This window comes from Salvelinus alpinus, chromosome 5 (assembly GCF_045679555.1).
Source record: "Salvelinus alpinus chromosome 5, SLU_Salpinus.1, whole genome shotgun sequence".
Taxonomy (NCBI): Eukaryota; Metazoa; Chordata; class Actinopteri; order Salmoniformes; family Salmonidae; genus Salvelinus; species Salvelinus alpinus.
The window spans coordinates 85,142,735-85,158,574 of record NC_092090.1 but is presented as its reverse complement, the minus strand read 5'-3'; the positions used below and the strand labels follow the sequence as shown (position 1 = coordinate 85,158,574).

The window sequence follows — 15,840 nt, the reverse complement described above, 5'->3', positions numbered from 1 at the left end:
GGGTGCTGCTATGGTGACCAGCGAGGTGAGATAAGGGGGGACTTTACCTAGCAGGGTCTTGTAGATGACCTGGAGCCAGTGGGTTTGGCGACGAGTATGAAGCGAGGGCCAGCCAACGAGAGCGTACAGGTCGCAGTGGTGGGTAGTATATGGGGCTTTGGTGACAAAACGGATGGCACTGTGATAGACTCCAATTTTTTGAGTAGGGTATTGGAGGCTATTTTGTAAATGACATCGCCGAAGTCGAGGATCGGTAGGATGGTCAGTTTTACAAGGGTATGTTTGGCAGCATGAGTGAAGGATGCTTTGTTGCGAAATAGGAAGCCAATTCTAGATTTAACTTTGGATTGGAGATGTTTGATGTGAGTCTGGAAGGAGAGTTTACAGTCTAACCAGACACCTAGGTATTTGTAGTTGTCCACATATTCTAAGTCAGAACCGTCCAGAGTAGTGATGTTGGACGGGAGGGCAGGTGCAGGCAGCGATCGGTTGAAGAGCATGCATTTAGTTTTACTTGTATTTAAGAGCAATTGGAGGCCACGGAAGGAGTGTTGTATGGCATTGAAGCTCGTCTGGAGGGTTGTTAACAGTGTCCAAAGAAGGGCCAGAAGTATACAGAATGGTGTCGTCTGCGTAGAGGTGGATCAGAGACTCACCAGCAGCAAGAGCGACATCATTGATGTAGCTTCAGAGAAGAGAGTCGGCCCAAGAATTGAACCCTGTGGCACCCCCATAGAGACTGCCAGAGGCCCGGACAACAGGCCCTCCGATTTGACACACTGAACTCTATCAGAGAAGTAGTTGGTGAACCAGGCGAGGCAATCATTTGAGAAACCAAGGCTATCGAGTCTGCCGATGAGGATGTGGTGATTGACAGAGTCGAAAGCCTTGGCCAGGTCAATGAATACGGCTGCACAGTATTGTTTCTTATTGATGGCAGTTAGGATATCGTTTAGGACCTTGAGCGTGGCTGAGATGCACCCATGACCAGCTCTGAAACCAGATTGCATAGCGGAGAAGGTATGGTGGGATTCGAAATGGTCGGTAATCTGTTTGTTGTCTTGGCTTTCGAAGAACTTAGAAAGGCAGGGTAGGATAGATATAGGTCTGTAGCAGTTTGGGTCAAGAGTGTCCCCCCTTTGAAGAGGAGGATGACCGCAGCTGCTTTCCAATCTTTGGGAATCTCAGACGACACGAAAAAGAGGTTGAAAAGGCTAGTAATAGGGGTTGCAACAATTTCGGCAGATCATTTTAGAAAGAAAGGTTCCAGATTGTCTAGCCCGGCTGATTTGTAGGGGTCCAGATTTTGCAGCTCTTTCAGAACATCAGCTGACTGGATTTGGGAGGAGAAATGGGGAAGGCTTGGGCGAGTTGCTGTGGGGGGTGCAGTGCTGTTGACCGGGGTAGAGGTAGCCAGGTGGAAAGCATGGCCAGCCGTAGAAAAATGCTTATTGAAATTCTCAATTATAGTGGATTTATCGGTGGTGACAGTGTTTCCTATCCTCAGTGCAGTGGGCAGCTGGGAGGAGGTGTTCTTATTCTCCATGGACTTTACAGTGTCCCAGAACTTTTTTGAGTTTGTGTTGCAGGAAGCAAATTACTGCTTGAAAAAGCTAGCCTTGGCTTTTCTAACTGCCTGTGTATATTGGTTTCTAGCTTCCCTGAAAAGTTGCATATCACGGGGGCTGTTCGATGCTAATACAGAACGCCATAGGATGTTTTTGTGTTGGTTAAGGGCTGTCAGGTCTGGAGAGAATCAAGGGCTATATCTGTTCCTGGTTCATTTTTTTTTGAATGGGGCATGCTTATTTAAGATGGTGAGGAAGGCATTTTTTTTAAATAACCAGGCATCCTCTACTGACGGGATGAGATCAATATCCTTCCAGGATACCCCGGCCAGGTCGACTAGAAAGGCCTGCTCGCTGAAGTGTTTCAGGGAGCGTTTGACAGTGATGAGTGAAGGTCGTTTGACCGCTGACCCATTACGGATCCAGGCAATGAGGCAGTGATCGCTGAGATCTTGGTTGAAAACAGCAGAGGTGTATTTAGAGGGCAAGTTGGTTAGGATGATATCTATGGAGGGTGCCCGTGTTTACGGCTTTGGGGTGGTACCTGGTAGGTTCATTGATAATTTGTGTGAGATTGAGGGCATCAAGCTTAGATTGTAGGAGTGGGGTGTTGAGCATGTTCCAGTTTAGGTCGCCTAGCAGCACGAGCTCTGAAGATAGATGGGGGGCAATCAGTTCACATATGGTGTCCAGAGCACAGCTGGGGGCAGAGGGTGGTCTATAGCAGGCAGCAATGGTGAGAGACTTGTTTTTAGAGAGGTGGATTTTTAAAAGTAGAAGTTCAAACTGCTTGGGTAAAGACCTGGATAGTAGGACAGAACTCTGCAGGCTATCTCTGCAGTAGATTGCAACACCGCCCCCTTTGGCCGTTCTATCTTGTCTGAAAATGTTGTAGTTAGGGATGGAGATTTCAGAATTTTTGGTGGTCTTCCTAAGCCTATGATCATCCTCAGCCAGAGATCCAAAGCCAAAGTTCTTTGCATAAAGTTAAACAATAAGGACCGGACATCATTTTTAATTTTTATTTTTTTGAATCACAAAAATAGTTTCTCTGTGTAGGCCTGTCAATAATATATGCAGCGTGTGTGGTGTATGGGAATGTGGGCCATCTCTTTATGGTGCTGTTTGGCATAAGGCCAGAGATAAAAGTCGATGATGGCAGAGTTGATATTGCAGCTTTGGTCATCTCGCTCTTCAACCAGACTCCACAGGTGTGCCTTGATCTTCTCCACACACCAGATAGAGCAGCCACGAATCTCCACCTCTCTCCTGTCGCCTGAGCTGAGCAACTCACCTGAGAGAGAGAAGAGGGTCAAAGGAGGTTCCAACACACACGCACAGCATAGAGGGGAGAAAAGACTAACCGTTCCTCAATGTCTCCATCAGGGTGTCTGAGTAGCGTAGTGCCCCCAGGTGGACCAGGGCCTGTGGTACTCTGTAGTCAGCAAACATGGTGAGGAAGTCCAGGTTTGGCATGTCCCCCTCTACCCTGGCTTCCATGATGCCCCAAAAATCAGCCACCAGAATCTGAGCTCGCTTGTAGAGTGAAATCCTCTTTCCCTGAGGTAGACACACAGACAATTCAGTTGACAAGACACGTTCACACAGAGACTGCTTTCACCATGAACATATCAACCATAGACATGCATATAGTGCATTCTGAAAGTTTTTACTCCCCTTGACTTTCCCACATTTTGCTACGTTACAGCCTTATTCTAAAATGTATTAAATAATTGTTTTCCTCATTAATCTACACAAAATACCCCAAAATGACAAAGCAAAAACAGGTTTAGACATTTTTGAACATTTATTACAAGTAAAACGCTGAAAACCTTATTTACATAAGCAGTCAGGCCCTTTGTTATGAGACTCGAAATTGATCTCAGGTGCATCCTGTTTCCATTGATCATCCTTGAGATTTTTCTGGAACTTGGAGTCCACCTGTGGTAAATTCAATTGATTGGACATGATTTGGAAAGGCACACACCTGTCTATATAAGGTCCCACAGTTGTCAGAGCAAAAACTAAGCCACCAGGTCAAAGGAATTGTCCGTAGAGCTACGAGACAGAGTTTTTTCAAAACACGGATCTGGGGAAGGGTACCAAAACATTTTTGCAGCATTGAAGGTCCCCAAGAACACATTGGCCTCCATCATTCTTAAATGGAAGAAGTTTGGAACCACCAAGACTCTTCCTAGCGCTGGCCACCTGGCCAAACTGACCAACTTGGGGAGAAGGGCCTTGGTCAGTGAGGTGACCAAGAACCCGTTGGTCACTGACAGGACTCCAGAGTTTCTCTGTGGAGATGGGAAAACCTTCCAGAAGGACAACCTTCTCTGTAGCACTCCAACAATCAGGCCTTTATGGTAGAGTGGCCAGACGGAAGCCTCTCCTCAGTAAAAACCCACTTGGAGTTTGCCAAATGGCACCTGAAGGACTCAGACCATTAGAGGGTTCTCTGGTCTGGTGAAACCAAGATTTAACTATTCAACCTGAATGCCAAGTGTCACATCTGGAGGAAACCTGGCACCATCCCTACGGTGAAGCATGGTGTTCGCAGCATCATGCTGTGGGGATGTTTCTCAGCTGCAGGGACTGCGAGACTAGTCAGGATCGAGGGAAAGATGAACGGAGAAAAGTACAGAGAGATCCTTGATGAAAACCTGCTCCAGAGCGCTCCAGACCTAGGATTGGGACGAAGGTTCACCTTCCAGCAGGACAACGACCCTAAGCACACAGCCAAGAGAATGCAGGAGTGGCTTCGGGACAAGTCTTTGAATATACTTGAGTGGCCCTGCCAGTGCCTGGACTTGAACCCGATCGAACATCTCTGGAGAGACCTGAAAATAGCTGTGCAGTGACGCTCCCCATCCAACCTAACAGAGCTTGAGAGGATCTACAGAAAAGAATGGGAGAAACTCTCCAAATACAGGTGTGCCAAGCTTGTAGCATCATACCCAAGAAGACTCAAGGCTGTAGTCACTGCCAAAGGTGCATCAAAAAAGTACTGAGTAAAGGGTCAGAATACTTAAATAAATGTGATATTTCCAGGGGGGTTTTATATACAGTGGGGAGAACAAGTATTTGATACACTGCCGATTTTGCAGGTTTTCCTACTTACAAAGCATGTAGAGGTCTGTAATTTTTATCATAGGTACACTTCAACTGTGAGAGACGGAATCTAAAACAAAAATCCAGAAAATCACATTGTAGGATTTTTAAGTAATTAATTTGCATTTTATTGCATGACATAAGTATTTGATCACCTACCGACCAGTAAGAATTCCGGCTCCCACAGACCTGTTAGTTTTTCTTTAAGAAGCCCACCTGTTCTCCACTAATTACCTGTATTAACTGCACCTGTTTGAGCTCGTTACCTGTATAAAAGACACCTGTCCACACACTCAATCAAACAGACTCCAACCTCTCCACAATAGCCAAGACCAGAGAGATGTGTAAGGACATCAGGGGTAAATTGTAGACCTGCACAAGGCTGGGATGGGCTACAGGACAATAGGCAAGCAGCTTGGTGAGAAGGCAACAACTGTTGGCGCAATTATTCGAAAATGGAAGAAGTTCAAGATGACGGTCAATCACCCTCGGTCTGGGGCTCCATGCAAGATCTCACCTCGTGGGGCATCAATGATCATGAGGAAGGTGAGGGATCAGCCCAGAACTACACGGCAGGACCTGGTCAATGACCTGAAGAGAGCTGGGACCACAGTCTCAAAGAAAACCATTAGTAACACACTACGCCGTCATGGATTAAAATCCTGCAGCGCACGCAAGGTCCCCCTGCTCAAGCCAGCGCATGTCCAGGCCCTTCTGAAGTTTGCCAATGACCATCTGGATGATCCAGAGGAGGAATGGGAGAAGGTCATGTGGTCTGATGAGACAAAAATATAGCTTTTTGGTCTAAACTCCACTCGCCGTGTTTGGAGGAAGAAGAAGGATGAGTACAACCCCAAGAACACCATCTCAACCGTGAAGCATGGAGGTGGAAACATCATTCTTTGGGGATGCTTTTCTGCAAAGGGGACAGGGCGACTGCACCGTATTGAGGGGAGGATGGATGGGGCCATGTATCGCGAGATCTTGGCCAACAACCTCCTTCCCTCAGTAAGAGCAATGAAGATGGGTCGTGGCTGGGTCTTCCAGCATGACAACGACCCGAAACACACAGCCAGGGCAACTAAGGAGTGGCTCCGTAAGAAGCATCTCAAGGTCCTGGAGTGGCCTAGCCAGTCTCCAGACCTGAACCCAATAGAAAATCTTTGGAGGGAGCTGAAAGTCCGTATTGCCCAGCGACAGCCCCGAAACCTGAAGGATCTGGAGAAGGTCTGTATGGAGGAGTGGGCCAAAATCCCTGCTGCAGTGTGTGCAAACCTGGTCAAGAACTACAGGAAACGTATGATCTCTGTAATTGCAAACAAAGGTTTCTGTACCAAATATTAAGTTCTGCTTTTCTGATGTATCAAATACTTATGTCATGCAATAAAATGCAAATTAATTACTTAAAAATCATACAATGTGATTTTCTGGATTTTTGTTTTAGATTCCGTCTCCCACAGTTGAAGTGTACCTATGATAAAAATTACAGACCTCTACATGCTTTGTAAGTAGGAAAACTTGCAAAATCGGCAGTGTATCAAATACTTGTTCTCCCCACTGTATATACACACATTTGCAAAAATGTCTAAAAACCTGTTTTTGCTTTGTCATCATGGGGTACTGTGTGTAGATTGATGGGGAAAAAAATGATTTAATCAATTTTAGAATAAAGCTGTAACTTAAAATGTGGAAAAAGTCAAGCGGTCTGAATACTTACCGAATGCACTGTATATATATTTTTTATTTATTTCACCTTTATTTAACCAGGTAGGCTAGTTGAGAACAAGTTCTCATTTGCAATTGCGACCTGGCCAAGATAAAGCACAGCAATTCGACACATACAACACAGGGTTACACATGGAATAAACAAAACATACAGTCAATAATACAGTAGAAAAAAGAAAACAAAATCTATATACAGTGAGTGCAAATGAGGTAAGATAAGGGAGTTAAGGCAATAAATAGGCCATGGTGGCGAAGTAATTACAATATGGCAATTAAACACTGGAGTGGTAGATGTGCAGAAGATGAATGTGCAAGTAGAGATACTGGGGTGCAAATGAGCAAGATAAATAAATACAGTATGGGGATGAGGTAGATAGATGGGCTGTTTACAGATGGGCTATGTACAGGTGCAGTGATCTGTGAGCTGCTCTGACAGCTGGTGCTTAAAGCTAGTGAGGGAGATATGAGTTTCCAGCTTCAGTGATTTTTGCAGTTCGTTCCAGTCATTGGCAGCAGAGAACTGGAAGGAAAGGCGACCAAAGGAGGAATTGGCTTTGGGGGTGACCAGTGAGATATACCTGCTGGAGCGTGTGCTACGAGTGGGTGCTGCTATAGTGACCAGTGAGCTGAGATAAGGCGGAGCTTTACCTAGCAGAGACTTGTAGATAACCTGTAGCCAGTGGGTTTGGCGATGAGTATGAAGCGAGGGCCAACCAACGAGAGTGTACAGGTCGCAGTGGTGGGTAGTATATGGGGCTTTGGTGACAAAACGGATGGCACTGTGATAGACTGCATCCAATTTGTTGAGTAGAGTGTTGGATGCTATTTTATAGATGACATCGCTGAAGTCGATGATCGGTAGGATGGTCAGTTTTACAAAGGGTATGTTTGGCAGCATGAGTGAAGGATGCTTTGTTGCGATATAGGAAGCCGATTCTATATTACATTTTGGATTGGAGATGCTTAATGTGAGTCTGGAAGGAGAGTTTACAGTCTAACCAGACACCTAGGTATTTGTAGTTGTCCACGTATTCTAAGTCAGAGCCGTCCAGAGTAGTGATGCTGGACGGGCGGGCAGGTGCGGGCAGTGATCGATTGAATAGCATGCATTTAGTTTTACTTGCATTTAAGAGCAGTTGGAGACCACGGAAGGAGAGTTGTATGGCATTGAAGCTCGTCTGGAGGTTAGTTAACACAGTGTCCAAAGAGGGGCCAGAAGTATACAGAATGGTGTCGTCTGCGTAGAGGTGGATCAGAGAATCACCAGCAGCAAGAGCGACATCATTGATGTATACAGAGAAGAGAGTCGGCCCGAGAATTGAACCCTTTGGCACTCCCATAGAGACTGCCAGAGGTCCGGACAACAGGCCCTCCGATTTGACACACTGAACTCTATCAGAGAAGTAGTTGGTAAACCAGGCGAGGCAATCACTTGAGAAACCAAGGCTGTCGAGTCTGCCAATAAGAATGTGGTGATTGACAGAGTCGAAAGCCTTGGCCAGGTCGATGAATACGGCTGCACAGTAATGTCTCTTATTGATGGCGGTTACAATATCGTTTAGAACCTTGAGCGTGGCTGAGGTGCATCCATGACCAGCTCTGAAACCAGATTGCATAGCGGAGAAGGTACGGTGGGATTTGAAATGGTCGGTAATCTGTTTGTTAACTTGGCTTTCGAGGACCTTAGAAAGACAGGGTAGGATAGATATAGGTCTGTAGCAGTTTGGGTCTAGAGTGTCACCCCCTTTGAAGAGGGGGATGACCACGGCAGCTTTCCAATCTTTGGGAATCTCAGATGATACGAAAGAGAGGTTGAACAGGATAGTAATAGGGGTTGCAAAAATTTCGGCAGATCATTTTAGAAAGAGAGGGTCCAGATTGTCTAGCCCGGCTGATTTGTAGGGGTCCAGAATTTGCAGCTCTTTCAGAACATCAGCTATCTGGATTTGGGTGAAGGAGAAATGGTGGGGGCTTGGGCGGGTTGCTGTGGAGGGTGCAGCGCTGTTTACCGGGGTAGAGGTAGCCAGGTGGAAAGCATGGCCAGGCGTAGAGAAATGCTTATTGAAATTCTCAATTATAGTGGATTTATCGGTGGTAACAGTGTTTCCTAGCCTCAGAGCAATGGGCAGCTGGGAGGAGGTGCTCTTATTCTCCATGAACTTTACAGTGTCCCAGAACTTTGAGTTTGTACTACAGGATGCAAATTTCTGTTTGAAAAAGCTAGCCTTAGCTTTCCTACCTGCCTGTGTATATTTGTTCCTAACTTCCCTGAAAAGTTGCATATCACGGGGGCTATTCGATGCTAATGCAGAACGCCATAGGATGTTTTTGTGCTGGTCAAGGGCAGACAGGTCTGAAGTGAAACAAGGACTATATCTATTCCTAGTTCTACATTTTTTGAATGGGGCATGCTTATTTAAGATGGTGAGGAAGGCACTTTTAAAGAATAACCAGGCATCCTCTATTGACGGGATGAGGTCAATGTCATTCCAGGATACCCCGGCCAGGTCGATTAGAAAGGCCTGCTCGCAGAAGTGTTTTAGGGAGCGTTTGACAGTGATGAGGGGTGGTCGTTTGATCGCAGACCCATTACGGATGCAGGCAATGAGGCAGTGATCGCTGAGATCTTGATTGAAAACAGCAGAGGTGTATTTGGAGGGCGAGTTAGTTAGGATATCTATGAGGGTGCCCGTGTTTACAGATTTGGGGTTGTACCTGGTAGGTTCATTGATCATTTGTGTGAGATTGAGGGCATCAAGCTTAGATTGTAGGATGGCCGGGGTGTTAAGCATGTCCCAGTTTAGGTCACCTAGTAGCACGAGCTCAGAAGATAGATGGGGGGCAATCAATTCACATATGGTGTCGAAGGCACAGCTGGGGGCAGAGGGTGGTCTATAGCAAGCGGCAACAGTGAGAGACTTGTTTCTGGAAAGGTGAATTTTTAGAAGTAGAAGCTCGAGTGGGTTTTTTACATGTATGTAGACGATGTGGAATCACTTGCTATTTCTTAGTTCCGCTACAACGAGGACTCATAGTTGGAGCTCAATTACCCATAGACTGTATATACATTATATACAATTACCTCAAGAGAGCTGAAGTAGGGTCTGCACTTTTATTTTTGGCCAGGAGGGGGAGCTCTGAGAGTACACTTTGCCTTTAGTTTAGTCAAACGTAGAACGTCTTTATGCCACTGTACAGTCGTGGCCAAAAGTTTTGAGAATGACACAAATATTAATTTTCAAAGTTTGCTGCTTCAGTGTCTTTAGATATTTTTGTCAGATGTTACCATGGAATACTTAAGTATAATTACAAGCATTTCATAAGTGTCAAAGGCTTTTATTGACAATTACATTAAGTTGATGCAAAGAGTCAATATTTGCAGTGTTAACCCTTCTTTTTCAAGACCTCTGCAATCCGCCCTGGCATGCTGTCAATTAACTTCTGGGCCACATCCTGACTGATGGCAGCCCATTCTTGCATAATCAATGCTTGGAGTTTGTCAGAATTTGTGGGGTTTTGTTTGTCCACCCGCCTCTTGAGGATTGACCACAAGTTCTCAATGGGATTAAGGTCTGGGGAGTTTCCTGGCCATGGACCCAAAATATCACTGTTTTTTTCCCCGAGCCACACTTAGTTATCACTTTTGCCTTCTGGCAAAGTGCTCCATCATGCTGGAAAAGGCATTGTTCGTCACCAAGCTCTTCCTGGATGGTTGGGAGAAGTTGCTCTCCGAGGATGTGTTGGTACCATTCTTTATTCATGGCTGTGTTCTTAGGCAAAATTGTGAGTGAGCCCACTCCCTTGGCTGAGAAGCAACCCCACACATGAATGGTCTCATGATGCTTTACTGTTTGCATGACACAGGACTGATGGTAGCGCTCGCTCACCTTGTCTTCTCCGGACAAGTTTTTTTCCGGATGCCCCAAACAATCGGAAAGGGGATTCATCAGAGAAGATGACTTTACCCCAGTCCAATCCCTGTACCCTTTGCAGAATATCAGTCTGTCCCTGATGTTTTTCCTGGAGAGAAGTGGCTTCTTTGCTGCCCTTCTTGACACCAGGCCATCCTCAAAGTCTTTGCCTCACTGTGCATGCAGATGCACTCACACCTGCCTGCTGCCATTCCTGAGCAAGCTCTGTACTGGTGGTGCCCCGATCTCGCAGCTGAATCAACTTTAGGAGACGATCCTGTCGCTTGCTGGACTTTCTTGGGCGCCCTGAAGCCTTTTTCACAACAATTGAACCGCTCTCCTTGAAGTTCTTGTTGATCCGATAAATGGTTGATTTAGGTGCAATCTTACTGGCAGCAATATCCTTGCCTGTGAAGCCCTTTTTGTGCAAAGCAATGATGACGGCACGTGTTTCCTTGCAGATAACCATGGTTGACAGAGGAAGAACAATGATTCCAAGCACCACCATCCTTTTGAAGCTTCCAGTCTGTTATTCAAACTCAATCAGCATAACAGAGTGATCTCCAGCCTTGTCAACACTCACACCTGTGTTAACGAGAGAATCACTGACATGTCAGCTGGTCCTTTTGTGGCAGGGCTGAAATGCAGTGGGAATGTTTTGGGGGGATTCAGTTCATTTGCATGTCAAAGAGGGACTTTGAAATTAATTTCAATTCATCTGATCACTCTTCATAACATTCTGGAGTATATGCAAATTGCCATCATGCAAACTGAGGCAGCAAACTTTGAAAATTCATATTTGTGTCATTCTCAAAACTTTTGGCCACGATTGTATAATCAAAAGTATGGTAATGAATGTATAGCATAGATAACATACTGTATTGTGTGTAACTGAAACACATTTTTAACCCTTGCTTCCACATGGCACCATTTCCGCATTAATCTTACAGCACCTGAGGCACATTTGTGCTCTTACTCTCTACACAAGGTGAATTTGGAATGAGTGGGTCATCCCATTAACTGGGACAGCTTAATCCTGATGCGTTTATTTCTTGGGTATTAAGCCCTTGCAGAGAAACCACAAGATCAAAATCACATCACTTTATTCGTGTGACATCAGAGGGAAGCAGTGCAAGCTGCAAACAGGAAGCTCACCCCGCAAAGCACAAGTTAAGATCAGTGACATAACAGAGAAGAGTTAAGGTTATAAAACTGTCAAATAATGCACTGAGCCAAATGGTGATGTAAATGTGTATACTATGTACTGGTGCATCAAAATACATTAAAAAGTTACCAATATTATGTTTCAATTTTGTAATTCAGCGATTTCTTTTTGTTGTTGTCCCGCTTTACCAACCATAGCTTGCTAACGTAGGACATCATGGAGTAGCTAAAGTGGGACAGTCGTATAGCCTTCTCCAATGGAGGAAAGAGATCCAGTAGGGACGCCCTGTACTTAGGTTAGGCGGGGCTCTGGTTATTGTAGTACTATATACTGTTAATTATTTATTGTAGTACTCTTGTTAGCACTGTTATTTGGGTGAATTCAGAAAAAGTGGGAGACTTTTTATAACCTCTTCAGACATCTAACATATTAGCCCAACACATGATATATTTCTAAAATCTTCAGATGTTTCCTTATCACACAAAATGTAATTGTCATTGGGGTACAATTAGGACTATAATAAATGGTGTCCCTGTTTAACCTACTATCCCAGTCCACCAAATGCAAACAAAAAATATGGTTTTGACTCAGTGTACACAAATGTGTGTGTCATGCCTCCTGTGAATATGATATAAAAATCCCTACCTTCAGGCTATGCCCAAACCCTACACCCCAACCCACCACCTCAGGCAACTTGGCCCTGCTACACCTACGGGAGGCCAGCTCCCGCTCAGCCCAGTCCAAGCTCTTCTCTGTCCTGGCACCCCAATGGTGGAACCAGCTTCCCCCTGAAGCTAGGTCAGCAGAGTCCCTGCCCATCTTCCAAAAACATATGAATCTCTACCTCTTCAAACAGTATCTAAAATAATCCTCCTCACCGAGTGCTGTTTTTTTAAAGAAACAGAACTTACACTTGACCGCCCCCCCCCCCCCCCAGCTCTGACTCTACTGACAGCTACGTTGAGGAAAATGTTTACTTTCTATGCCTGTGAAATGTGGTTGTCCCACCTAGCTTTCTTAAGTTGCTCTAAATGCACTACCTGCAAGTTGCTCTGGATAAGAATGTCTGCTAAATGACAAATGTAAAATAAAATAAGTGTAAGATTAGGAAACATCTCGAGTATTTCAGAAATGTATCATGGGCTAATATGTTGGATAGGTTACAGAAGACAGAAATTCAAAAAGTGTCCCACTTATTCCGAATTCACCCTACGTTATGTTGAAGAGGTTGTGTTTTGTGTATGACCTTGTATGTGGCCTCGTCCCTGTATGAGGGCAGGTTGTCTACAATGAGCTCCACCATCTTCTGCGCATCTCTACCGGCAGGGCTTATGAAGCTCCGGAAGCTCCCGCCGTGCTGCAGGAGCACACGTCCCCCCTCTGTGAGGACCTGGTGACGCTCCTCAAGCATGGGCATGGGCGTGTTGTTATCAGAGCGCAAGACACGGCCCAGCTCCTCAACACTCATCTGGGAGAAGTAGGACGGTTCTGTGATGGGAATACCTATAGAGGGCATGGCATCTTGATTAGCTGCGTTCAGATGGACAATAGGTCATTGGAAATGTTATTGAAAATGTGTTAAGACTGAACGGTAAGTTTTAGAACAGGCAAGAGTGTAATTTACTTCAAAGGTTTTATCATGCATGCATTCTGCAAACGAAAACAGTGTACAAGCAAACAGCACAGAGCAGTGTGTGTATGAGAAGACAGGCAGCCCGAGACAGAACAGATATAGGGCTGTAGCGCTCACCCTCTTCTAGGCTTGGGCGATCTACCGTTTACCGGGGGTATTTCGAAATACCGATATTTTCAATACCGTTTCATTTATTGTTTTTCGGGAGTGTTGGGGGCATCCCCGCCTCGCAGGGGCTGAGGGATTGTGTGCTACGCCACTGCTTATAGCTATAGGTTAAGTATAACTATAAGAAATCTAAGATGTGTTAAATAAATTATATCCAGCTCAGGGCTCCAGCTATGCATTTGGTTTGCTAACTTGCAAGCTAAGTGGCTAGATGTCAAGATCAAGCTTCTTGGTTACAGGAGATACATTCAATCCCCTCCTGGATCAAGATCCTTGTTGCCTAAATTTTTTGTGTGTAAAAAAACATTTTATAACGCCCCTTGTGTGCACTTCCGGTAATACCATATGGTACAGAAACGGTATGAAAATCTGGATATCGCCCCTTCCTACCGTCTTCCATTGCTCTGGTGATGGCAGCACAGAGGGTCATGTAACCGTAGTAGGTGGTCCCACGGTACGTCACCTCACACTGCTGGTCCTCCCGTTCGGGCCAGAAGGAGAAGTTCATTGTGTCGACTACAAACACCCAGTTCAGGGCATGATCAGAGTTTGGGGAGGGGGCCAAGGGGTTGGCCTTCTTCCACCCACTGGCTGTGAGCTCCTCGCTCTTACGCAGGGCATAGAGCATCTCCGCTACCCTCCGCACGCCCTCCTCCTCCACAAACACATCCTGACTGTGTTCCACCACAAACCGGCCAGACTCACGGGGGGGCAGTGGGGCCTCCATCAGCACTGCAAATACAAAGGCCAGTCACATCATCTTCGATGTTCAATGTTACACTTCTCACACCCTCTCTCTACATACACTTTTTTTTTTTTAAATAGGTACACCGTACCACGACAAATTAAAATGTTCTCAAATAAAACTGAACAGAGACTGGGACATACCACCAGCATTGCATACATGGTAGTCTACTGTTCAAAACCACCTTCACTCTGCTATGTTTGTAAAAAGAAAAGGGCTTTATAAAATACATTGGATTGATTGATGTTGAGTCACGCTCGCGCTTCCCTCTTTTTATGGGAAAAACAAATGTTCATCTTTAATGGAAAAACCACAACCCTGAATGACTCAAATGCTATATATAGCCCAGTATAGTCCTATACAACTAATGCTGCGTTCATAACCATGTGGAAAGGTGGTATTTACTATACACGACTTGGGGAAAAAACACTTGAACGCCCCTCCAACTTGTATTTACTAGTGGGAAACTCATGGTGCGTTCAAGACAACTGGATTCTTCAGGTCGGAAAGTCTGAGCTTCAGATTTCTTTCCATGAGTTCCCAGTTGTCTTGAACGCATTGAAGTCAAAAGTCAGAGATTTCCCAGTTGTTTTGCACGGGGCATCATCCATCCCTAAACTCAGAGACTTCTAATACATGTTGACCTGACGTCACCTACTAGGGAAATTACCTTGATAACAGCATTTTCTGCAGTTAAATGCAACAAAGCACAATTTATAAAAAGCAATATATTCATATGGTTAAAATTTGTTTACAAGTATGATAGCTGTACTTTAGTTAATGGTTGACACAGCTTCTTGTCCATTAGCCAATCAGCGTTTGTCAACGAGTTCAAAATATGTGAATGTATCCACTGGTATTAGGACTACAACTGGTAATACCACCTTTCCATTTGGTTATGAAGGCAGCATGAGTCCACTGTGACAGGACATCGAGTAAACTGTCATAACTAGACTTCACGCAAGTAATGCTGCGTTCAAATCAACTGGGATCTTGAAAGAAAACGAGCTAAGACTGGGAAAAATAGATTTGAACGGTCATCCAACTCGGGATCTCGGGACGCTTTTTTGAGCTCCGACCTGAAGATCACTGACGTAAAGATTTGACCTCGTATTTTTCCGAGTTCCCAGTTGCTTTGAACGCGGCAAAATTACCCTGCATGTGAAATGCATCGTTACCGTCCATTCTACATGATGAGTTTCTACGTTCTATGTTGACTACATAGGCTACATTGTAACATTACACCTGTACTTTATATCGAATGTAATATTACTAGATTGATAAATTAAACATTATCAGTTAAAAGTTCAAGGAAATCAACCGTTGTCCACGACGATTATTTTTTAAACATGACCAATAGTGTAGTTAGTTGGCCTTACCTTGACTTTAGGACTTGGCTAAAGTAACCGCACAGACAGAACAAAAAAAATAGGCGTGGAGCGATAGTAGAGCTATATCCGGTGTCTGTCATTCATTGAACAAATCAAAGTGGCTCATTTGCCTACGTCAAAGCAACATCAACCAATTATATTAGAGCCTATGTCAGACGAATGCGGAAAAATAAAGAGGTAGCTTGTAACGATTTCCTCAGATCCGGTATCTTTGTTTCCAAGGACTTTACAGTCCCAAGGATATGCTGTTTCAGTTTGTTGTTCCTAGTTTTTTCATTTATTCATTAGTTTAGTAATTTTTTCGTTATTTTATCAGTAAAGTGAAACAAGATGGAGCTGTTTAGTTTGGATTCCCATGCTATTTGGCACCATATATCTACTATTGCACCACCACTACACTAAAACCAGCTATATGTAAAAAAA

The 15,840-nt window shown here is 44.7% G+C and overlaps 1 protein-coding gene across 1 annotated transcript; it reads right to left on the bottom strand.

Annotated features, from left to right (window-relative positions):
* Positions 1–2,576: 2,576 nt before the first annotated feature.
* On the bottom strand, positions 2,577–15,525 carry qng1 (Q-nucleotide N-glycosylase 1). Its single transcript, XM_071403917.1, has 5 exons — positions 15,406–15,525; positions 13,672–14,013; positions 12,727–12,983; positions 2,933–3,128; positions 2,577–2,862 (listed from the first exon to the last, which is right to left on the bottom strand). The coding sequence occupies exons 2-5, from the start codon at positions 14,006–14,008 to the stop codon at positions 2,633–2,635; spliced, it is 1,020 nt and encodes a 339-aa protein (XP_071260018.1). The 5' UTR covers positions 14,009–14,013; positions 15,406–15,525; the 3' UTR covers positions 2,577–2,632.
* Positions 15,526–15,840: the final 315 nt, after the last annotated feature.